Source organism: Clarias gariepinus, chromosome 11 (genome assembly GCF_024256425.1).
Source record: "Clarias gariepinus isolate MV-2021 ecotype Netherlands chromosome 11, CGAR_prim_01v2, whole genome shotgun sequence".
NCBI lineage: Eukaryota > Metazoa > Chordata > Actinopteri > Siluriformes > Clariidae > Clarias > Clarias gariepinus.
Window position 1 is genome coordinate 1,295,664 of NC_071110.1, and position 26,000 is coordinate 1,321,663.

General features: G+C 40.6%; 1 protein-coding gene across 3 annotated transcripts; it reads right to left on the reverse strand.

The window, feature by feature from the left end:
• Positions 1 to 23,757: 23,757 nt before the first annotated feature.
• Positions 23,758 to 25,887, reverse strand: LOC128532998 (zona pellucida sperm-binding protein 4-like). Of its 3 annotated transcripts, none has more exons than XM_053507173.1 (9): positions 25,595 to 25,887; positions 25,335 to 25,522; positions 25,142 to 25,239; positions 24,917 to 25,074; positions 24,642 to 24,834; positions 24,414 to 24,561; positions 24,264 to 24,339; positions 24,086 to 24,206; positions 23,758 to 23,917 (listed from the first exon to the last, which is right to left on the reverse strand). In XM_053507173.1, exons 1-8 carry the CDS (start codon positions 25,866 to 25,868, stop codon positions 24,112 to 24,114), a joined length of 1,230 nt encoding a protein of 409 aa, XP_053363148.1. In that variant the 5' UTR covers positions 25,869 to 25,887; the 3' UTR covers positions 23,758 to 23,917; positions 24,086 to 24,111. The 3 variants fall into 3 exon arrangements, with proteins under 3 accessions (XP_053363148.1, XP_053363150.1, XP_053363149.1); XM_053507175.1 differs by having other exon boundaries at positions 23,762 to 23,917; positions 24,086 to 24,188; XM_053507174.1 differs by lacking the exon at positions 23,758 to 23,917 and having other exon boundaries at positions 24,082 to 24,206.
• Positions 25,888 to 26,000: the final 113 nt, after the last annotated feature.

Consider the following 26,000-nt stretch of genomic DNA (forward strand, 5'->3'; position numbering starts at 1 on the left):
CGTGAAGCTCGGCGTCAAAACAAGAAGCGCATGCGTGATACATGATACTCGGTACTTCAACCAAGACTTGCTCGTTTTTCAAGTCAAAATTTATTAAAAATATTTGCTCGTCTTGCGAAACATTCGCAAACCGCGTTAACTTGCAATCCGAGGTTTCACTGTAATCTGTACTTCACTTAAGTATTTTCCACGTGATACATTTGATTAATTTTATAATCTAAACAAAAACATTCACGCTGTCACTCACACTGTATTGTGACCTAAGCTCCGCCCCATTTAAGGAGGACAGAAACATAACAATTTTACCAATCCTAGCTTACAGGAATGACTGGCAGGTCAGTATAAGAGCGCTAATTGGTTAGCACACCAAATTGATTGACAGATCCCGCCCACTTTTTCAAGTGTCTCAAGTGAACGTATTGCTTTAGGTAAGATTACAAGGTAATGATCTAGCTAACTAGCTAACATACTGAGCACATGAGTTGTGAACTTTTGTATCTCAAACCAATAAAAAATTAATTTTTTATAATTATTATTAAAATTATAATTGGTTATATTTGGTTTGTCTTTTAACCTCATTGCTTTTCTGCACACTTTCAGTAAGTACAACTTAAAGCACATACTTATCACTTTTACTCGAGTGGAAACTCATAGTAGTGGAAACTCAAGTCATTCAGCTGCTTGCGGCGGAGTGCATCTTTAGGCGAGTACTTGTGCTTTTTCTCATGTACATGCTTTTGTGTGGCTGTTTTTAGCTGCTATAATGTAAGTGAAAACAGGAAATAAGTCATTTTGTGAACTTTAAATGGATAAAAACCACAATGGAATTCTGGGTGCAGTGACTCCGCCTCATCTCTGTTCTATTGTTCATTATTTTCCAGTAACTGAACAACACTGAGGTGTTTATAAGTGAACACATCACCGCCTGCTGGAGTAAAGCTCAAACCCCAGACTCTATAGGCTCCACGGTGCCGCTCCAGCTCTTCTTCTGCTATGCCAAGTTTTCTCTAATTTTTTTCCCTTATCATGAAGATCTTCTTAAGAGCCCATCTGCCTCCTTCCCTATCTCGTTTCCCACACACACACACACACACACACACACACAGGATTTTCATTAGTGACACACTGCACATACAGATCAGATCATTTCAGCGTTTCGCTCTGTTTTCTTTCCATTAGTGCAAAAATAACTGACATTTACGTTGTGCGTCTCTGAGAGAGTGGGGCGTCAAATATTTATCAATGCGTGATAAATGAATAGTTGCGAGTCGTTCTGTCTGACATTCAGGTGTGCTCGGGATACTAATAAACAGTAAAACTGTTTACCCACAATGCACCTGGAAAATGGGTTTAATAGAGCCGCTGGTGTTTGTTCTATACCCTGAGAGTGTGTAAAGAGAGTACAAAAAAAGGTGGTGTGTTATTAAACGGGAGAACTCGGTTATTTCCTTTTGCAACATCTCATAAACTATTCTGACAGACTAATAAAGTATATAAAGCTGCAGAGGGGGAGGAAAAAACACGCAGCTGCATAAGAGAGAGAGAGAGAGAGAGAAGGGGGGATGGCGAAAAGAAAACATCAATCACTCCAGATTATTATTTCAGTTTCCATGGAAACACCATTCCGAAGCAAATATCTCCACGTCTCCTCCGCTTATTATAATCATTTTTTTTATTGTATATCATTGAAACTATAGTGATTACATTCTCAAGATGTAAAAAAAAAAAAAAAAAAAAGCATGCTGCCATGGCAACTCCATCCTTTCTACAGCATCTCGGTCTGGGCCGTAACGTGCAGATCACATCAGATCAGATTGTCTTCAGGAGGAAACAAGGCTCTTTTCGAATGACCCATAAGAGTACTCCTCTTATTCTCTTATTCTCAGATCTGCTCTTCAACGTCACAAAATAGCAGTAGTGACCAGAAGTACACAAATCCTGTACTGGAGCAAAGTGGAGACTCACTCAGGCAAATATTACTCTATAAGTAGAAGTAGAAGTCCTCCACTGGCTTGTGTACTCGAGTGAAAGTACAGAAATACTCACCTTCAAATGTGTTTAAGTATCAAAAGTACAGGGTTTGTATTAGCGTATAGTAGCTTTTTACACAGTATACAATCTCTCTCTCTCTCTCTCTCTCTCCTCAGTGTTTGATTTCAAACACCTGTTGTGTTTTAGGCATGTCTCAAAGTAAAGACAAGTCACGCTATTACACATGACAGTCAGCAGGTGGCGAAATTCACATATCAAATTCTACACACTGCTGTTGTAGAAATGTAGTGAAGTAAAAGTACAGATAGTGCAGGAGAATGTAGTGGAGCAAAAGTAAATAGTATCCTCTATAAAAGCTACTTAAGTAAACTTTTAGATATGCCATAGATATGCGAAATGTGTACTTAAGTACAGTGAGTCGCCTACATATCCCAGGAAGTCCGAAAACAAGTGTAAAGAAACACTGCAGGGAAACAGTGGCGATGAGCCTGGTAGTGCTGAAAAGCGCCAAGCACATGGTGGGGGTCTTTGTGATGGCTAGAGTCCTCCTGAGACACTGGAAAACTCCCAAAACCCCGGAGTTGCTCAACGTAATGACCAAGACAGCTGCGTACGAACGTCTACATAACAAAGGACATAAAAAGAACAGTGCAGGGGTTCCTGGGGAAACTCCGATTTGGGAAGACTTTTGAAACTGTGTTACGCTGTTTTTTTACATGACATAATAATTCAGAATTTTCACTTTCACTGTCTATCTTACCACAGCCACTGTGTATATTCTGACCTAACATACAGTATTTGTATGGAGTTGTAACCTGTGTTTTGTATGATATTGTCATATACCGAATTAATACAACAAAAACTTGAATTATAAAAAAGTAGCGCCAAGCAATAACGATGGAGACAAAAGGAAAAAATATTTGAGAGAATGAAGGCAGACACGGCTCAGTCTTTTAGCATGAATTATTCAAGCATCGGCACGATTCTAAAGAACGAGGACAGGATCATGTACCATGTTAGTTTTATACTGTGTGTAGTCAATTGTATTAGTATTCTAGTACCTAGACAATGGGTGTTGGACTTATGAACAAATTGGACTTACGAACAAGCTCTAGGGATGGAACTCTTCCATATGTTGGGGACTCACTGCAGGTGTACTTGGTTACCTTCAACCTCTGTTGGTGACGATCACAGATAACAAAGTCGCCTCAGTTGCGTTATAACAGCCTTTTCCTTAACAGGCTCTTTATTTTTTATTTCTCTTAAAGACCATAAAAACATGTCCTCCGTCCTCCAAACTACAGATTATAGCCTTAAATGCACTGACACTGGAGACTCCTTTCATACATGTCACATAAACATGTCACATTTCTCCTAAAAAAAAAAACTTTAACAATTAAATCTTTCTTTTATAAAAAATAAATAAAGAAATCGTCATGGAGCGTGCACTGTCCATGTCAACTTGTGATGCACATCTTCTGACCAGTCGGATCCAGGATTTACTGTGGAATAAGCTGGATTAATACAATTTTGTCTCTCTTAAAGACCCTACATGAGCCGACAGAATGATTGGGCCAGGGTTGTTTCGAATCCTGCATTCTGATTGGCCAGAAGAGAAGGTGTTGATTAATTCTGTATAGTAGCAAATCCTGCAGCTTCATATTAATGCTCTCTTTCTGATACGTTATTGTTTCCATAGCAACAACTCATACTGTAATAATGCTAGATTTAATCAATCTATTGATGCTGAAGTTTTCTGTAAGTGAAAAAAAAGTTTATTTTGATATTTATGGAATGAGTCTCCAATGTCAGGACTTTGTAATAGTCAGAGGACATCTTCAGGACAAAGGGCATTTTTTTCTTGGTCAAGAAGCGAAAGTGAAAAGAAGGGAGTCTGATAAGAGCTGCTATAACGTAAGAGACAACAGGAGCTCAGTCAATCTGTGAAACATTATCTGTAGCAAATAGAATAACTCACTCACTCACTCACTTTCTATAGCGTTTATCCCACACAAGGTGACAGGAGGCCTGGAGCCTACACCAGGGGACTCGGGGCACGATTGGATGCCCATCCATTGCAAGGCACACAAAACGCCAAATAGCCGAATCTGCATGTCTTTGGACTATGGGAGGAAACCGGAGTACCTGCAGGAAACCCACCAAGCATGGGGAGAACATGCACACAGACCCCGAGACAGCAATCGAACCCTCGACCCTGGAGGCCACAGCGCTAACCCCTACGCCAACATCCTGCCATAGAGTAACTAATAAACATTAAACTGTCACTGTTAGTCTCTGTGGTGTGGAACAAGAGGAACAAAGCACCTGGTGGAGGTGAGCTGGTGAAGGTAACTCCGGCTTCATCACACCACACACCCTCCATGAGGAACACATGAACCTACGGGACGTGATTAAGGGAATGCGGAGTTTAGATTGCGTACGATTAATGATTCTGATATTTAGATGAACATTGTACATCGGTGTCGTCTGTCCTGCTGTCGGCTAATCAGAGCGTGGTGGAGTCTTGTTGGAGAAACATGACACGGTTTTCTCAGAGAAATTACCCCATGTTCTCTGAGGCGGAGGAGAGAAGAGGAGAGAAGAGGACGTGTAATGAAACGGTGAGAGATGGTGAAAGACGATGAGTGATGCCGCTGAGAATCTATTTTTCCGTGGCCCTTTGTGACATTATTTAATTTAATGATGTGCCTGTCTGAGGAGCCTGAATCAATCTCACTGTGTCATTGTGTTTAGGCACTCGAACGTTTCTATGGTGTGTGTGTGTGTGTGTGTTCATTTCTTTGTGTGTAGCATGCTAAATGGCTCATTTTGGGTGTAATTGGTGTGTGTGTGTGGGGGGGGGGGGTGTGAATGAGATTCTTATTTCTTTGTATGTGTGTTTGTGTGTGTGTGTGTGTGTGACCCGACCCAGACACCATACACACTTTATAAAGCTCTAATAGATGCCAGAATCGTAATGTAGACAAAACACCAGATAAACAGGTAACAGTTATTAATGACCTTCCGGCAGGACGACTCCCTGATCCCCGCGCTGTTCATTCTCCTCGCTCTGCCTCCGCCGTGATTAGATCTCAGTGTATAGAAAAAACAATTTTTACCTCCTAACAGTCCAACAATGCTTTAAAGAACAATCACTGGACATAATGAGGTTTAAATAGTTTAATAAAGTTTAAGTGAAGAATAACTCACAGCCTAATACAGAGTAATACACAAAGACTTTACATCTAACATCAATCATTCACTTTAATCAGCATTCCTGAGTTTTAAATTATCCCAGGTTTTATGTTTAAAAGGTTTAAAAGTTGGTCTCGTTAGTACCCATCCAACGCCTGTAAGTCACACGCTCTAATATATTGTTCACCTTTACCATTGATCACACACACATGGTGGTGTCCAGTTCATGTGTAAACATTATTCCTCATGCATGCAATCCTGGAATACGGCCGTGCCATCAGGGGAGAAGAAACCCTCCATAGATGTGATCCTCTGGTGGTTCAGTACATTCAGGTGGTCAGCTGACTTCATTTTATTGCCCCATAACGTTACTGAGTCTAGACCTGAGTAACTGATCAACCCCAGATCATAACACTGTCTCCAGAGGCTTGTACAGTGGACACATGATGGGTTCGCTCTTAGAAGTGGCTCTGTAACTCTTTCCAGTCTGATAACACAGACATGTCAATTACAACAAAAGTCTCTCAGTCTCTCATCATAGACCATGCTGTTGTTTTTTGTTGTTGTTTGTTTTAGATCTGTGCCTCACTTTGTCAGACGGGTTCTATTTCAGTGATTTCTTGGTTCGACAGGTCTGGCAGTATGAGTGAGCAAGTGAAATTTAGCGAAATGAAATCTAGCTTTAAAAAAATATCGTAGTTTGTTTATGATTAGGCAAAGGGGGGGGGGCAATTACTTTTTCACAGGTTTGGACAGCTTTTCATTTAAAACCTGCATTTTGTATTTATCCGGGTTATCTTTGCGTAATTACAGTTTGTTTGATGATCCCGAACATTTAAGTGTGACAAATATGCAAAAAAATTAGAAAATTGAAATTGAAAAAAAGGCAAATACTTTTTCACGGCATTTTTTTACAGTAGCTTTGGTTGTACTGTTGATTTTTTTACCATGGGACTTTACCAAGCTTTTAAGTGATCTCTACCTTTAACAGTTCAGCACTATCCTTCCACACACTGAGCACATTAATCTAATCTAATCTAATCTAATCTAATCTAATCTAATCTAATCTAATATTTATTCAGTATTCAAGTAAATAAAATATCTGATTAAACGTTTAACACATGCACCACATTATTTAGCTTGTACAATATAACATATCTCCTTGAATACACTCTGAAAAGCCTAATCCAAAAAACAAAAAACAAAAAGAAAAAAAAAAAGAAAAATCTGAGTTTGTCTCCAGAGTAAAATAAAGGAGCTGTGACATCCCCACAGCCCGGGGCAGTGTTTTAATCTTACACCATGTGACAGACCGGAAAGCTCGGCATCTTAAATCAAACGCCAAATTGGATTTGATCTGATAGATTCAAAGTAATAATGTTCTTTATAAAAAAAGAAATCAGAAACAGGGAAATCAGAAGTGGTTATAATCAACAATCACACTGACAGACAGGATGTCATCCTCAGCACTGTGAGACGGAGGGATTTCTTTTTTTCTAGTTAGGAAGCGATTTTATAATCGTGTAATCTTTTGTGTCTGAAAAGATCAGCTAGTAAACACTGAAGGCACAGAATGGTGTAGCTGAGCATTCATACAGCACTATACAGTTAATAGAGGTGGAGTGGAAGGGGGGCAGGGTGCCAAAATTTATGATCTTCATCCATAAACCAGGCTTGGGTTTGGGTGGAATGCTTCAAATTGTAGCTTTACTGTTGTATATAGTTATAGCGTCTCCCTTCTTACTGCAGGCAATTATGTACATTTAAATATTCTCTCTCTCTCTCTCTCTCTCTCACACACACACACACACACACACACACACACACACACTATACAGTATACACACATACCCTTCCCCCACACCACACCACACCACACACACACATCCCCTCCCCTCTCTGTAACGCACATTAAAATATAAAGGCTCCAACCACCAACCCTAACACACACACACACACACACACACGCACACACACACGCACACACACTGAATGTTTAGATCGTTATCTACGCACAGAAACTTACAACGTATTTGTCATCGTTTTTTCAACAGAGGGGAAAAAAATCATTCCTATCAAGCAGTGTGTGCAGAGGAAGCTCTAATCAAAGCGACGTTTTCACGGTTTATGTGCCGACCTGCAGACTGTACACGGCACGCACCAGTCCACGCACCACTCCACGCACCAGTCCACACACCACTCCACGCACCAGTCCACACACCACTCCAAGCACCAGTCCACGCACACACCAGTCCACACACCAGTCCACATACCAGTCCACACACCAGTCCACATACCAGTCCACACACCAGTCCACGCACCAGTCCACACACCAGTCCACATACCAGTCCACACACCAGTCCACATACCAGTCCACACACCAGTCCACACACCAGTCCACACACCAGTCCACACACCAGTCGAGATCAAGTCCGAGATCAGACTGTCACATCACAGTTCGCTGAAATTGGCTGTTAATTATTTGCTGGCAAACAGAAGAGTGACGGCGCTGAGAGAACGTACAGTACATCACTACTGTAGCTTCACATCAGACAGACATGCAGGAGTTATTTATCCAGGTCAGTATCACCACTGAAAGATTTCACACAGATTTGTGTGATGTTCTTCCCGTCGCTGTTCATTTCACATTAATCACACAAAGAACTCTGACTGTCTGACACACCTTCTGATTCCAGTGGATTCCTTCTACATTGTAAAACTAAAAGTACCCAATAATCTCCTCTGAACAGTTGATATTGAGATGTTTATCTGCTCCTTCTGCTCTGTAAAGCTTCATAACGGCTCTAATCTGAGCTGCTGGTTGTTAATTGGTGATTTCTGAGGCTAAATGAACTTCTCCTCTGCAGCAGAGCTCAGTTTTGGTCTTCATGACAGTTTCATCATGGAGCTTGTTGGGTTTTTACCAACACACTCGACACAATACTGTTCCTGTAGGAACTGATCCAGATCAGCTGACCTTCATGTCTTAATATAACAACTGACTGTTACTGCTGTTGTTATTAGGTAGCTAAAGCCATATGTATTATTTCATAATTATGTCCAGGATCGTTCTAGAATGTAGAAAATAAACCCATACTTGTGTCCAAACTTTTAAACGGAAATATACAGTGCTGTGAAAAAGTATTTGAAATCAGAAATATTTCCTGATTCCTTTTTTTTTTGCATATTTGTCACACTGAAACCATTCAAATCATTAAACATACAAAATGCAGGTTTTTTTTTTATTGTAATTTCATTTATTAATAAAAAAAGCAGTACAAACCTGCCTGGCTCAATGTGTAGAAAGTCATTATATTAATCAGAATCGGGTTTTATTCACTACAGTATGTTGACACACACAAGGAATTTGATTCTGGCTGTTTGTGGTTCTCAAAGTACAGACAAAACAGAACACTACACACAGTAAGTACACAACATTTTTCCATATAATAGAGTATTTTATGTATAATATAATACACACACATAGTTACAGTTATACAGTATGTGTGACATAAAGTACTGTACAAAAATCCCTCTTTTATCTCACCGTGATGAACAGAACTGATCTGATCTGGTCTCATTCTGCTGTTGTACCAAATCATCCACCACTAAGTTTGCTGAGATGAGATGCTTTTCTGCTCAGCACAGTGGTGAGGAGTGATGATATGAATTGCTACAGTATATCCTTCCTGGCAGCTCGAAGTCCTGTTCCAGCCATGCTCCTCTGATCAACAACACAGCTTCGCTCACTCGACTCTCACTCAATCGATGTTTTTTGTTTTCCGCACCATCCTATGTAAACTGTAGAGACTGTTGTGTGTAGAAAATCAGCAATTTTATAAAACACCTCACTTATCCCATCTGATAGTAACGACTATGCCGTGATTTTGTCCATTTTAAAGTTTTTTTTTATTTTAACATAACTGATGTTCTTGATTCAGTATGATGTTATGCACTGCACTGCATTTCTGCCTCATGATTGGCTGCAGTATTGTCCAGGTGTCCAGGTGTTCTTATTAACATGGATAGCGGGTAGGTATATATTTATGGACACATTTGGATATATAGACATATGTATTCACATTTACTGTAGGTGTATAAAGTAATATAAACTGTCTCATCCAAACATACCTAGAATAATTAGGAGCGATATGGAAGTGAACATAAAGAGAGACGTATTCAAAAATAAAAAGTGTTTCTGTTTTAATCATCATCCATAATGCATTGGAGAAGTACAATACAGTGCTATGAAGTGGGAAGAAGCTTCAGGTGAGAGATCATCTTCTCACGAAGATCACAAACACTTCATCCTTTCATATTACTTATTTTTTTATTCTATTCCCTCTCTTGTTTCTCTCTCTCTCTCTCGCTCTCTCTCTCTCTTCACTTTGCTTTCTGTTTTGTCCTTGGTATATCATCATCAAAAAAGAAGGCAAAAAAAAAACCTATACCAAACAGCACATGCAATAACACTTCCACCTACGCGCGCACATACACACACACACACACACACACACACAAATACATGCCTATTTCTCTGCCGATGAATGTCAAGCAGTGTACATTGAATACATTTGCACTTTTATTGCTCAGGGGCCGTGAATTCAAAACCATAGCTCTCATCATTATTTAATGCCTCACTACTTATTTTTGCATTTCTAAAGCCCATTCTTTTCCATGCAGTTGATGTATATCTCATTAGTTTAAATATGAATATATGCATCACTTTCTTTGTGAACAAACTGGCAGCCAATTTGAAATCGCACACCGCTAAGTGAAGGTTCACAGCATGTCACGTCTGCTATATATTTAATTTCAGCAACGCTTTAATAGAAAGGATTCATTATAGTTCAGATCCAGTACTGCATTCGAGTGCATGCAGCTTTTAATCAGAACAGACTGGCAAAATGTTACTGTACGCTGTTCTGATGCTGGGTATCGTGGCACCTCTCTCATTGCGCCATAACCCAGACTCCTCCCACTACATTACATTATAACCCAAACCCCTCCCTGTACATTACATCATAACCCAAACCCCTCCCTAAACATTACATCATAACCCAAACCCCTCCCAGTACATTACATCATAACCCAAACCCCTCCCAGTACATTACATTATAACCCAAACCCCTCCCATGTCCATTAATACATAACTCAAACCCCTCCTAGTACATTACATCATAACCCAAACCCCTCCCAGTACATTACATTATAACCCAAACCCCTCCCATGTCCATTAATACATAACTCAAACCCCTCCTAGTACATTACATCATAACCCAAACCTCTCCCGTGTCCATTACATCATAACTCAAACCCTTCCCAGTACATTACATCATAACCCAAACCCGTCTCTGGACATTACATCATAACCCAAACCCCTCCCTGAACATTACATCATAACCCAAACCCCTCCCAGTACATTACATCATAACCCAAACCTCTCCCGTGTCCATTACATCATAACCCAAACCCCTCCCATGTCCATTAATACATAACTTAAACCCCTCCCAGTACATTACATCATAACCAAAACCCCTCCCTGGACATTACATCATAACCCAAACCCGTCCCTGGACATTACATCATAACCCAAATCCCTCCCTGAACATTACATCATAACCCAAACCCCTCCCAGTACATTACATCATAACCCAAACCCCTCCCAGTACATTACATTATAACCCAAACCCCTCCCATGTCCATTAATACATAACTCAAACCCCTCCTAGTACATTACATCATAACCCAAACCTCTCCCGTGTCCATTACATCATAACTCAAACCCTTCCCAGTACATTACATCATAACCCAAACCCGTCTCTGGACATTACATCATAACCCAAACCCCTCCCTGAACATTACATCATAACCCAAACCCCTCCCAGTACATTACATCATAACCCAAACCTCTCCCGTGTCCATTACATCATAACCCAAACCCCTCCCATGTCCATTAATACATAACTTAAACCCCTCCCAGTACATTACATCATAACCAAAACCCCTCCCTGGACATTACATCATAACCCAAACCCGTCCCTGGACATTACATCATAACCCAAATCCCTCCCTGAACATTACATCATAACCCAAACCCCTCCCAGTACATTACATCATAACCCAAACCCCTCCCGTGTCCATTACATCATAACCCAAACCCCTCTTATGTCCATTAATACATAACTCAAACCCCTCCTAGTACATTCAATCATAACCCAAACCTCTCCCGTGTCCATTACATCATAACTCAAACCCTTCCCAGTACATTACATCATAACCCAAAACCCTCCCTGAACATTACATCATAACCCAAACCCCTCCCAGTACATTACATCATAACCCAAACCCCTCCCAGTACATTACATCATAACCCAAACCCCTCCCTGGACATTACATCATAACCCAAACCCCTCCCTGGACATTACATCATAACCCAAACCCCTCCCAGTACATTACATCATAACCCAAACCCCTCCCTGGACATTACATCATAACTCAAACCCTTCCCAGTACATTACATCATAACCCAAACCCCTCCCTGGACATTACATCATAACCCAAACCCCACCCTAAACGATATACGCCTTCGTCAGTCAGAGGTTAGTAAGAAAAACTTTATAGAGGTGTTTAAATTAGCGAAGGCGATGTCCGATGGAGTAGTATGCTCTGGTCCCATCCCAATGAGACGTGGTGACATAACTTACAGCAGGTTATGGTCGCTGAACCGCTGGATGTCCAGGTGGTGCTCCGAAAACAACGTGGGCTTTATTGATAATTGGAAGACCTTTGAGGGCAAAGCTGGCCTGTTAGGGCGGGACGGTGTCCATCCCACTCGGGAAGGTGCTGCTCTCATTTCTTGTAGTATAGCTCATAGTCTTAGAAAAGGCCTAGTTAATCGGTGACAATCCAGAGCCCAGGCCAGGGAGCAGACAGACAGGCTAAACCAACCGTCTGCTAGCTGCATAGAGTCGTCACTCAGGGTTCACTCTATTGAGACTGTGTCTGTTCCCCGAGCTAAAATCAAATTTAGAAAGACTCAGAAAGTCTGTTTTAGTAATTTAATTAGCATAAACACCACAAACTTGGATCAGACTGAATGCGCAGCCGGCACCTCTGATCTGAAGCTAGGACTGTTAAATATTAGATCTCTCGCATCTAAAGCAGTTATAGTTAATGAAATTATCACAGATCAGGAGTTTGATATACTCTGTTTAACAGAAACCTGGATTAAACAGGACGAGTATGTAGCTCTAAATGAAGCTAGTCCTCCTGGATACAGCTACATACACCAGCCTCGGTTAACTGGTAGAGGAGGAGGCGTTGCAGTTATTCACAATGATAATTTGACTATTGTACAAAAACACAGACACAAATTTAATTCATTTGAAATTCTTTATAGTAACATAAGTGTATTTAACTATATTAAGTCAGCTCAGTCGATCCCGCTAATTGTCATTTACAGACCTCCAGGGCCGTACTCGGAATTTCTTAGTGAATTTGCAGATTTCCTTTAAAATCTAGTCGTTTCTGTAGACAAAGTGTTAATTGCTGGAGATTTTAATATTCATTTTGAAAACCCAGAAGACCCTCTGAGAACTGCATTTATGTCCATACTGGACTCGGTAGGAGTAAATCAGTGTGTAGTAGGACCCACTCATAAAGCAGGTCACACTTTAGATTTAATAATATTATTTGGATTAAGTATAAGAAATTTATTCGCAATACCACTATCTGAAGTTATCTCAGATCACTATCTTGTCTCAATTCAAGTGTGTCACAATAATAATGTACACACAGCGCCGCGCTACCGTATGAAACGTACATTCACATCAACTACCAAACAGAGTTTTATCAGTAATCTCCCAGAGTTCCCAACTTCGATTAGATCACCGTCTGACCCCACAGAACTCGATCAGGCGACTGAATATTTAGAGTCGACATTTTGCTATACCTTAGATAATGTAGCTCCAGTCAAAAGAAAAATTATTAGAGATAAAAAACTTGCTCCCTGGTATAACGATCACACGCGCACTTTAAAACAGACTGCTCGGAAATTAGAACGTAAATGGCGTCAAACTAAATTACTAGTATTTCAAATAGCATGGAAGGAGAGCATCCTGAACTATAGAAAAGCTCTTAGTGTAGCTAGATCAACATATCTCTCCACTCTTATAGAAAATAACAAAAATAATCCTAGATTCTTATTTAATGCTGTAGCCAAATTAACCAGAAATAAGACCACTGCAGAAATCTCCACAACAACATCATGCAATAGTGAGGACTTCATGAACTTTTTTAATAATAAAATTGTAAATATTAGGCATAAAATTGAGGTTTTGAAACCGAACAATGTAATTGATGCAGATGTTAATCTAGCCATGTCAGATCAGAACCTAGAATACTTTACTCCCCTTGAAGAGAATGAACTAATTTCACTCATCTCTTCTTCAAATTCATCAACCTGTATATTAGATCCTGTACCGACACATTTTCTTAAACAGATAGTACCAGCAATAATAGAACCCCTGTTGAGAATAATTAATTCTTCACTCAGCATTGGATATGTTCCAAAATCTTTTAAATTAGCAGTTATTAAACCAATAATTAAGAAACCTGACCTCGACCCCTGTCAGCTGTCCAGTTACAGACCAATATCAAACCTCCCCTTTATCTCTAAGATCCTGGAAAAGATAGTAGCGGAGCAGCTATGCTCATATCTACATAGAAATGGCATACATGAACTGTATCAGTCAGGATTTAGGCCTCATCACAGCACAGAGACAGCGCTCGTTAAAGTAGTAAATGACATTCTATTGGTCTCTGATCAGGGTTGTGTAACTATGCTTGTATTACTTGACCTCAGTGCAGCTTTTGACACCGTTGATCACGCTATTCTTCTTCACAGATTAGAAAATGTAGTGGGAATTAAGGGTACAGCCCTCTCCTGGCTCAGATCCTATCTGACCCATCGTTATCAGTATGTAGACTTAAATGGTGATTATTCTGCATGTTCTCTAGTGGAGTTTGGCGTTCCGCAGGGTTCAGTTTTAGGTCCACTGCTTTTTTCCCTTCACATGCTTCCTCTGGGCAACATAATCCGTAAGCATGGTATTAGTTTTCATTGTTATGCTGACGATACACAGTTATATGTCTCAGCAAAACCTGATGAGAAAAAACTGCTTACTATAATTGAGCAATGTGTGCAGGACATAAGAAATTGGATGCTTATTAACTTCCTTCTGCTAAATCCGGATAAAACAGAAGTTCTAGTCATAGGACCGCATACAGCTAGGAGTAAAATTTTAGATCACACCGTAACTTTAGATGGCCTTTCTGTTCCATCAAATGCAACAGTGAAAGACCTTGGTGTGATTATTGATTCCAGCCTTTCATTTGAAGCACATGTAGATAATATTACCAGGATAGCATTCTTTCACCTCAGAAATATTGCCAGAATAAGAAATTTATTGTCGCTAAACGACGCAGAAAAACTAGTTCATGCTTTTATCACCTCTAGGTTGGACTATTGTAATGCCTTACTGTCTGGTTGTTCAGCTAGATGCATAAATAAGCTTTAGCTAGTCCAGAATGCAGCAGCGAGAGTCCTCACCAGAACCAGAAGATATGAGCACATCACCCCTATCTTATCTTCACTCCATTGGCTCCCTGTGAAATTTCGCATTGATTTTAAAATACTACTCTTGACATATAAAGCATTAAATGGTCTCGCGCCGCAGTACCTGAGCGAACTGCTAGTGTCTTACGATCCGCCACGCCTACTTCGATCAAAGGATGCAGGCTGCTTGTCAGTACCGCGTATTATGAAAACTACAGCTGGGGGCAGAGCTTTTTCTTACAAAGCCCCAAAGTTATGGAATAGTCTTCCAAATAGTGTTCGGGACTCAGACACAGTCTCAGTGTTTAAGTCCAGGCTAAAAACCTATTTATTTAGTCAAGCATTTTTATAAATAGATTTGCCATAGGTAAAGGAGCAGGTCTGGGGGACTCATGGACGTAGAGTATTATGGTGAACTGTTATGTTTGGATGCTGTCTTCCTCACTCTCATTGATCACTCAGGTTTGCTGACGATGAGGTGATTGTTTGCTTTACATCTCAGGAAGCCCTCATGTTTGTGTTTCCTTCTGGCTCTCCCTTTTAGTTATGCTGTTATAGTTAGTCCTGCCGGAGTCTCTGCTTGCACTCTACAGTTAATATACATTCACATTATACATTGTGTGACTGTGACCATATCTAACTGCCATCTCTCCTCTTCTTCTCTTTCCCCCCATCTTTCTTTTTCCTCTCTCCTCCTGTCTCCCCCTTTCACTCTTTCTCTCTCTCTCTGTCGAGCTACACATGTTGTTCCTGAGCTGCCAGTGATCCAGACTCCCTCTGCCCTCCGGACCTGTCTGACCCATCCTGGTGCCCCGCTTCTGGCTGAAGATCTCGTCACATGGATGCCCCGTGTGTCTCTCTGGGATGCGTCTGGTGTCTGGGGATGATTCTCTCTACCTAGAAAATGGTTCTGGCCTTGACTGGTGTTGGCAACTGTTTCTCTGGGGACTTGACAGTTCGATAGTTCATGACTGGAACTTCTTACAAGTCTACCTGGGTCTTCAATAACTACCTGGACTCCATATTAACATCAATTAACATCAGCTATTATAGCTGAACTGCCTCCCACCCTACACACTGTATAAATGCAGATCATTTACTGCTTTCTGTTTCACCCAAATGAGGATGGGTTCCCTGTTGAGTCTGGTTCCTCTCAAGGTTTCTTCCTATTATCATCTCAGGGAGTTTTTCCTTGCCACTGTCGCCCTCGGCTTGCTCACCAGGGACAAACTGACCATTTTGATTCATACAAATTCACATTTCATACAAACTTAAATAATTCTTTTGACTGTGTAAAGCTGCTTTGCGGCAATGAAAATTGCTAAAAGCGCTATACAAATAAAATTGAATTGAATTGAATTAAACATTATATCATAGCCCAACCCGTCCCAGTACATTACATCATAACCCAAAACCCTCCCAGTACATTACATCATAACCCAAACCCCTCCCAGTACATTACATCATAACCCAAACCCCTCCCTGGACATTACATCATAACCCAAACCCCTCCCTGGACATTACATCATAACCCAAACCCCTCCCAGTACATTACATCATAACCCAAACCCCTCCCTGGACATTACATCATAACTCAAACCCTTCCCAGTACATTACATCATAACCCAAACCCCTCCCTGGACATTACATCATAACCCAAACCCCACCCTAAACGATATACGCCTTCGTCAGTCAGAGGTTAGTAAGAAAAACTTTATAGAGGTGTTTAAATTAGCGAAGGCGATGTCCGATGGAGTAGTATGCTCTGGTCCCATCCCAATGAGACGTGGTGACATAACTTACAGCAGGTTATGGTCGCTGAACCGCTGGATGTCCAGGTGGTGCTCCGAAAACAACGTGGGCTTTATTGATAATTGGAAGACCTTTGAGGGCAAAGCTGGCCTGTTAGGGCGGGACGGTGTCCATCCCACTCGGGAAGGTGCTGCTCTCATTTCTTGTAGTATAGCTCATAGTCTTAGAAAAGGCCTAGTTAATCGGTGACAATCCAGAGCCCAGGCCAGGGAGCAGACAGACAGGCTAAACCAACCGTCTGCTAGCTGCATAGAGTCGTCACTCAGGGTTCACTCTATTGAGACTGTGTCTGTTCCCCGAGCTAAAATCAAATTTAGAAAGACTCAGAAAGTCTGTTTTAGTAATTTAATTAGCATAAACACCACAAACTTGGATCAGACTGAATGCGCAGCCGGCACCTCTGATCTGAAGCTAGGACTGTTAAATATTAGATCTCTCGCATCTAAAGCAGTTATAGTTAATGAAATTATCACAGATCAGGAGTTTGATATACTCTGTTTAACAGAAACCTGGATTAAACAGGACGAGTATGTAGCTCTAAATGAAGCTAGTCCTCCTGGATACAGCTACATACACCAGCCTCGGTTAACTGGTAGAGGAGGAGGCGTTGCAGTTATTCACAATGATAATTTGACTATTGTACAAAAACACAGACACAAATTTAATTCATTTGAAATTCTTTATAGTAACATAAGTGTATTTAACTATATTAAGTCAGCTCAGTCGATCCCGCTAATTGTCATTTACAGACCTCCAGGGCCGTACTCGGAATTTCTTAGTGAATTTGCAGATTTCCTTTAAAATCTAGTCGTTTCTGTAGACAAAGTGTTAATTGCTGGAGATTTTAATATTCATTTTGAAAACCCAGAAGACCCTCTGAGAACTGCATTTATGTCCATACTGGACTCGGTAGGAGTAAATCAGTGTGTAGTAGGACCCACTCATAAAGCAGGTCACACTTTAGATTTAATAATATTATTTGGATTAAGTATAAGAAATTTATTCGCAATACCACTATCTGAAGTTATCTCAGATCACTATCTTGTCTCAATTCAAGTGTGTCACAATAATAATGTACACACAGCGCCGCGCTACCGTATGAAACGTACATTCACATCAACTACCAAACAGAGTTTTATCAGTAATCTCCCAGAGTTCCCAACTTCGATTAGATCACCGTCTGACCCCACAGAACTCGATCAGGCGACTGAATATTTAGAGTCGACATTTTGCTATACCTTAGATAATGTAGCTCCAGTCAAAAGAAAAATTATTAGAGATAAAAAACTTGCTCCCTGGTATAACGATCACACGCGCACTTTAAAACAGACTGCTCGGAAATTAGAACGTAAATGGCGTCAAACTAAATTACTAGTATTTCAAATAGCATGGAAGGAGAGCATCCTGAACTATAGAAAAGCTCTTAGTGTAGCTAGATCAACATATCTCTCCACTCTTATAGAAAATAACAAAAATAATCCTAGATTCTTATTTAATGCTGTAGCCAAATTAACCAGAAATAAGACCACTGCAGAAATCTCCACAACAACATCATGCAATAGTGAGGACTTCATGAACTTTTTTAATAATAAAATTGTAAATATTAGGCATAAAATTGAGGTTTTGAAACCGAACAATGTAATTGATGCAGATGTTAATCTAGCCATGTCAGATCAGAACCTAGAATACTTTACTCCCCTTGAAGAGAATGAACTAATTTCACTCATCTCTTCTTCAAATTCATCAACCTGTATATTAGATCCTGTACCGACACATTTTCTTAAACAGATAGTACCAGCAATAATAGAACCCCTGTTGAGAATAATTAATTCTTCACTCAGCATTGGATATGTTCCAAAATCTTTTAAATTAGCAGTTATCAAACCAATAATTAAGAAACCTGACCTCGACCCCTGTCAGCTGTCCAGTTACAGACCATTATCAAACCTCCCCTTTATCTCTAAGATTCTGGAAAATATAGTAGCGGAGCAGCTATGCTCATATCTACATAGAAATGGCATACATGAACTGTATCAGTCAGGATTTAGGCCTCATCACAGCACAGAGACAGCGCTCGTTAAAGTAGTAAATGACATTCTATTGGTCTCTGATCAGGGTTGTGTAACTATGCTTGTATTACTTGACCTCAGTGCAGCTTTTGACACCGTTGATCACGCTATTCTTCTTCACAGATTAGAAAATGTAGTGGGAATTAAGGGTACAGCCCTCTCCTGGCTCAGATCCTATCTGACCCATCGTTATCAGTATGTAGACTTAAATGGTGATTATTCTGCATGTTCTCTAGTGGAGTTTGGCGTTCCGCAGGGTTCAGTTTTAGGTCCACTGCTTTTTTCCCTTCACATGCTTCCTCTGGGCAACATAATCCGTAAGCATGGTATTAGTTTTCATTGTTATGCTGACGATACACAGTTATATGTCTCAGCAAAACCTGATGAGAAAAAACAGCTTACTAAAATTGAGCAATGTGTGCAGGACATAAGAAATTGGATGCTTATTAACTTCCTTCTGCTAAATCCGGATAAAACAGAAGTTCTAGTCATAGGACCGCATACAGCTAGGAGTAAAATTTTAGATCACACCGTAACTTTAGATGGCCTTTCTGTTCCATCAAATGCAACAGTGAAAGACCTTGGTGTGATTATTGATTCCAGCCTTTCATTTGAAGCACATGTAGATAATATTACCAGGATAGCATTCTTTCACCTCAGAAATATTGCCAGAATAAGAAATTTATTGTCGCTAAACGACGTAGAAAAACTAGTTCATGCTTTTATCACCTCTAGGTTGGACTATTGTAATGCCTTACTGTCTGGTTGTTCAGCTAGATGCATAAATAAGCTTTAGCTAGTCCAGAATGCAGCAGCGAGAGTCCTCACCAGAACCAGAAGATATAAGCACATCACCCCTATCTTATCTTCACTCCATTGGCTCCCTGTGAAATTTCGCATTGATTTTAAAATACTACTCTTGACATATAAAGCATTAAATGGTCTCGCGCCGCAGTACCTGAGCGAACTGCTAGTGTCTTACGATCCGCCACGCCTACTTCGATCAAAGGATGCAGGCTGCTTGTCAGTACCGCGTATTATGAAAACTACAGCTGGGGGCAGAGCTTTTTCTTACAAAGCCCCAAAGTTATGGAATAGTCTTCCAAATAGTGTTCGGGACTCAGACACAGTCTCAGTGTTTAAGTCCAGGCTAAAAACCTATTTATTTAGCCAAGCATTTTTATAAATAGATTTGCCATAGGTAAAGGAGCAGGTCTGGGGGACTCATGGACGTAGAGTATTATGGTGAACTGTTATGTTTGGATGCTGTCTTCCTCACTCTCATTGATCACTCAGGTTTGCTGACGGTGAGGTGATTGTTTGCTTTACATCTCAGGAAGCCCTCATGTTTGTGTTTCCTTCTGGCTCTCCCTTTTAGTTATGCTGTTATAGTTAGTCCTGCCGGAGTCTCTGCTTGCACTCTACAGTTAATATACATTCACATTATACATTGTGTGACTGTGACCATATCTAACTGCCATCTCTCCTCTTCTTCTCTTTCCCCCCATCTTTCTTTTTCCTCTCTCCTCCTGTCTCCCCCTTTCACTCTTTCTCTCTCTCTCTGTCGAGCTACACATGTCGTTCCTGAGCTGCCAGTGATCCAGACTCCCTCTGCCCTCCGGACCTGTCTGACCCATCCTGGTGCCCCGCTTCTGGCTGAAGATCTCGTCACATGGATGCCCCGTGTGTCTCTCTGGGATGCGTCTGGTGTCTGGGGATGATTCTCTCTACCTAGAAAATGGTTCTGGCCTTGACTGGTGTTGGCAACTGTTTCTCTGGGGACTTGACAGTTCGATAGTTCATGACTGGAACTTCTTACAAGTCTACCTGGGTCTTCAATAACTACCTGGACTCCATATTAACATCAATTAACATCAGCTATTATAGCTGAACTGCCTCCCACCCTACACACTGTATAAATGCAGATCATTTACTGCTTTCTGTTTCACCCAGATGAGGATGGGTTCCCTGTTGAGTCTGGTTCCTCTCAAGGTTTCTTCCTATTATCATCTCAGGGAGTTTTTCCTTGCCACTGTCGCCCTCGGCTTGCTCACCAGGGACAAACTGACCATTTTGATTCATACAAATTCACATTTCATACAAACTTAAATAATTCTTTTGACTGTGTAAAGCTGCTTTGCGGCAATGAAAATTGCTAAAAGCGCTATACAAATAAAATTGAATTGAATTGAATTAAACATTATATCATAGCCCAACCCGTCCCAGTACATTACATCATAACCCAAACCCCTCCCAGTACATTACATCATAACCCAAACCTCTCCCGTGTCCATTACATCATAACCCAAACCCCTCCCATGTCCATTAATACATAACTCAAACCCCTCCCAGTACATTACATCATAACCAAAACCCCTCCCTGGACATTACATCATAACCCAAACCCGTCCCTGGACATTACATCATAACCCAAACCCCTCCCTGAACATTACATCATAACCCAAACCCCTCCCAGTACATTACATCATAACCCAAACCCCTCCCGTGTCCATTACATCATAACCCAAACCCCTCTTATGTCTATTAATACATAACTCAAACCCCTCCTAGTACATTACATCATAACCCAAACCTCTCCCGAGTCCATTACATCATAACTCAAACCCTTCCCAGTACATTACATCATAACCCAAAACCCTCCCTGAACATTACATCATAACCCAAACCCCTCCCAGTACATTACATCATAACCCAAACCCCTCCCTGGACATTACATCATAACCCAAACCCCTCCCAGTACATTACATCATAACCCAAAACCCTCTCAGTATATTTCATTTTCCTTCTTCCATATCATATAAAATATCACACACATCATGTAGTGTCCTGTGTATTAGTAACCGACACTGTGTCATGCAGAACTCAGGTCAATGACCTTAATTCCCCCTCGGCCGTTAAGCTTCTGTTCAGCCCCAAACACCTACACGTTTCTCAACTTTTTGTTTCCTTCATTTTTTAAACAGCCAAAGGGTACGCTTGTTACACAAGGGAGGAAGGGAATAAATTTACTAAATTGATTACATCAAAGTTACTTTATGTAAATACAAGCAAATAAATACATTTAAATAAAAATAAAACTAAAATAAATACCAACATCTGTATTTATCGTAAATGTTTATGCACATAGTTGCCAAAAAGCCGATCGGTAAAACAGTTGTGCGTTAATTTAAAGGTTAACCGGTTCTCTCGTAAAAACTCTCATGAGTGCATGCGTGTGTGTAATGTCTTAAACGTCCATTCATACTGAAAGGTTAATAGAATAGGAGCGTCTTTGTACATTTGAGCAATACTGTATATTGTTGCTTAAGTAAATGTCAGCATTGCTCAAATGTTAACGATTTCCAGAATTTCTTCAGCTATGATCTCTGAATAACTCGTAAAATTAAAGATAAATGCAAGTTTTAAGACTAAACAACCTCCACCGTATTGTTTTAGGATTAAATTGTGCTGTGAAAGCATTCGAGAAACTGCGTAATTGAAGCGTATAACAGGAAATCATTGGTACATGTATGTTTAGTAATAAAGCATCCAGCCTCAGTTATTATGCTGGTGAACATCATGAAGCCTTGCTAGTGTTGTTCATCTGGCTCTTGTGCCTTTGTATGGAGATTAACAGCCTTTGAAAGAAAAAAAAAGAAAAAACTGCTGACATGGCTTTGACCACATAAAAGCATGCTGTTATACACATTAGCAGTCAGCACTAGCGTAGGAGGAGCTGAATCCGAACAGAACCATGGTCTCTTTTCCACTGTGGTTTAGTTTTTTAGTTTTTTTTAAAATTCCTATCATCACCACCATCATAATCACAACCACAGTGTTTGGAAATAATGAATCACACCAACACCTCAAAATGATAAAGAACAGGACATCCTGCCCCCTGCTTCACTGTTTTAAATTCCTCCTCCACAACGTTTTTATTTCTATTTATCTATAGAGGGAAAAATCATCAAACACCTCCTCCTCCGCTGTTGTTTTTTTTTATTTCACCTTAATTCGTTTTTATAAAAGAAGCCTGGACATGTGCGAAACCTCGCGGCCTGCAGCTAAAAAAGACATTTCCAAGTAAAACTTTATTAAAAGCTAATCAGTTTTGAGGATTTAAACCTAAAACCAATGAATACCCAAACTGCCACCATGGAGGGATAATAAATATTTAATACAAATTAGTGATTTATATAGGAGGTTCATAAGGAAAATAGGCCAAAAAAATTATGCTTATGTATAGAAAATATCAAAACCTAAAGTGGAATAAACATCCTCCCCACTCCCAAAAAAACATCTACTTTTAAAATGCACTCAATGTGGAACTGAATAGGTTGTTATACTTTCATCTGAATTTCTTATCCAACCTCTTACAAGCGTTGCTGGTCTCACACTACCAATGTTTAAAGAATTAAACCTTAAGTGGCAAGATTCCCACCTCATGTCTGGAGTTTGCAGATTCTCCCCATGCTTGATGGGTTTTCTCTTAGTCCCAAAACATTAGGATAACTGCCATTTCCAAACTATTGGAAATAGTCACCCAGGAAACACCAATTTGAAGGCCACAGTGTACCCTGGATAGGCTCCAGGCCTCCCACAATGCTGGACAAGATAACCTTAATGTTTAACATATAGTAACTCACTGCCTAGCTAACTTATTAGCTACTGGAATCAATGCCAGTCTATAGTTTAAAAAGTAAAGATGGCATGCTAATGTAGCTACAGCTACTGTTAAGACTTACCACAGTCTTAAATATTGAAACAAGGCTGTTTAATGGGGCATTAGGGGAGAATTAGTTGATTCATGGCCTAAACATCTTCTAACCAGAAAATTTTATAGAATTTGGGAATATTGTGATTGAAAATCCATCCAGATGCAAAATGGCATCCCTCTACACTAGTCAATTTTAGCAAGGAAACAATTGGGGGTGGGGGAGAAAGGTAGGAAACTAGCAAGTAGAAAAGATAATTGGCCACCTTCAGGCTAAGCCATTCAATACTGTACAGGGGTGCAAGAACCTGCAACACTTTGTAGTCTTATAAACAGCTTGTCAGTTGACTTATTGATCTGTCCTCTTCCTTGCAACAGAATCATTAAGCACTGCACGGACAAGGTCCGAAATGTTTTAGGGCAGTGAGCTGATCCAACAGTCAGACCTGGAAAACGTGTTGTCCTACGGTACCCATTTGAGGGTCCACCACATCCGATTGAGCCAATCAGCCTTTCCTGATCTGGGACCTCAGGTGCAAGGAAGGAAACACCTATTTGAAGGCCACAGTATGCACCAACCCAACTGTTTACCAAGTGCACTCAAGGGATCAAGCTCACATTTATGAACCTATATGAACAACCAGTGCATAATATGGAAATAAAGCCACCAAGCCAAATAGTTACCAAGCAAACATCTTTATTCAATAATTTCAAACACTTGTAAAGATCACTTGTCCACTAGACACTACTCCTGATTGCGAACGGCCTTCTGCAGCAACATCTCTTCCTAGTGAGGGAGAAAAGACTAGTGTCATTAGCCAGTCAAGAAAAGAAGCAAATGGTTTTACAGGAGTCTACCTACTTCTTCTGGCACACACAGGTTCACAAGAGTATTGTGCAGATGGAAGACATACAGATGTACTGCAGTGGATGAAGACCTGAGAAGGAAGACAAACCTTAGCAATAGACCTTATTTCATGTACAAGAGCACAAGTGGAAAGCAAGCCTTTACCGTCTCTTGCACTGGAGTCATAGTGTTTGGATCCACAAAGGCAAACATCTTCAGGACAAAGCGTCTGTAATGGGTAGGGTATGCAAGTCCAGATGTTCCATTTACTGGAATCAGCTTGGTCAAGTAGTGGTCATCTATGTAAGGACACCTTTGGAATATACAAAAAAAAAACGTCACTCCCTGGTCAGTCACTGACCAACACCAAGAAAGGACATGTGAAGAACTTACCCATTCAAAAGAAGGTCCCACTGTGGTCCACTGTAGGGGTTAGGGGAAGCAGTCGCCCAGCAGTCTCCCAAAACCAGCACAATATTCGGATCGTTTCTTCCCACGATGTAAACTTCAACAAACACTGGTTCCCTCAGAATCTTAGTCACAGGGTAATCAGTAGCCATGTAGTACGAGTTGTAGGCCACTTTTTCTGTTGGAATTAGGAGGTAGAGTCAATTCCTCTTATGCCTTTAAATCATGATGTGCAAACAGTTTAAACAGAAGCTCCTCACCTTCATTACATCCCTTTGTGGCACAGCGGCCATTTCCTAGCCTTATTGCTACTTGGAGTGGTCCAGAAACAACAAGGGGCATAGGATTGGCAGCAGCAGAAGGCTCAAACGACACAGCTGCAAAGTTAACACCAGCATATCGACACTGGAAGTAAAGCCTGCAAAGGAAGCCACAGATCAATGAAAGCCCCAAAACCATCCCCTACCATGAGTTAGTTAACTTACTCAAAGTGAGTGTCCCTTGTGATTCCTCCTCGGGGTCCAACTCCAACTTCATAGCCAGAGATCATCTTGTTTTCATAGACCACATAACCACCTTGGACCTGGAGAGTGTAGAAAGGACAGTTTCTGTAACATCAAGACAGCATGTACTGCATTTGGAGGGGGAAAAGAAAATAAATAAAAAAAAAACTCAAACCCTCATTGTTGTTCCACAAGCCGATACAGGAAACTGGTATATAGCAAAGGCCACATTTGAGTCAACAGGACCACAGGGTGCAGCATTTCCTCCCAGCAAGTTGATGGAATTCAGGCTTATCCTGGGAAGGGTTGTATCTCTTGCCACCACCAAGATAAACTGGCCATCAAGAGTACACTGGACAGTCACTGGTTAAGGAAGAAACAAGAGTCAGTTTGGCATTTTAACCAAAGCCAAGTCAGGTAAGATTTAAAACCTACCTTTTCTCCCATAATAGCACTGGTTGCCATCAAAACAGCAGTTAATGGCAGTACATTGAGCAGCCTGAATGCCAGGGAGTCCACAAGGAACCCTTTCAAAACCCTGTACTTGGCATACATTAAACTGGGCAGATGGCTGCACATTGAGCTTCACTGGAAACTTAGAATCTTGAAATGCCATTTTCACATCTTGCACAGAAGCAGGTACACTGCACACATAGTTTAAAGCAAGAAAAACTCCCACAAGGCCCAGCCTTACTCCTGAGCTCGCCATGATTCCCAAAGTTCACACACCCACATTCAAACAGCTAGCAACAGTGGCCTTTTATTGTGTCTTTCGTCCCTAATTGGATCTGGAGTCTCCGCCTATTCAATTAGTCAGTAACAGGGTTCCAGCTGTGTGTCA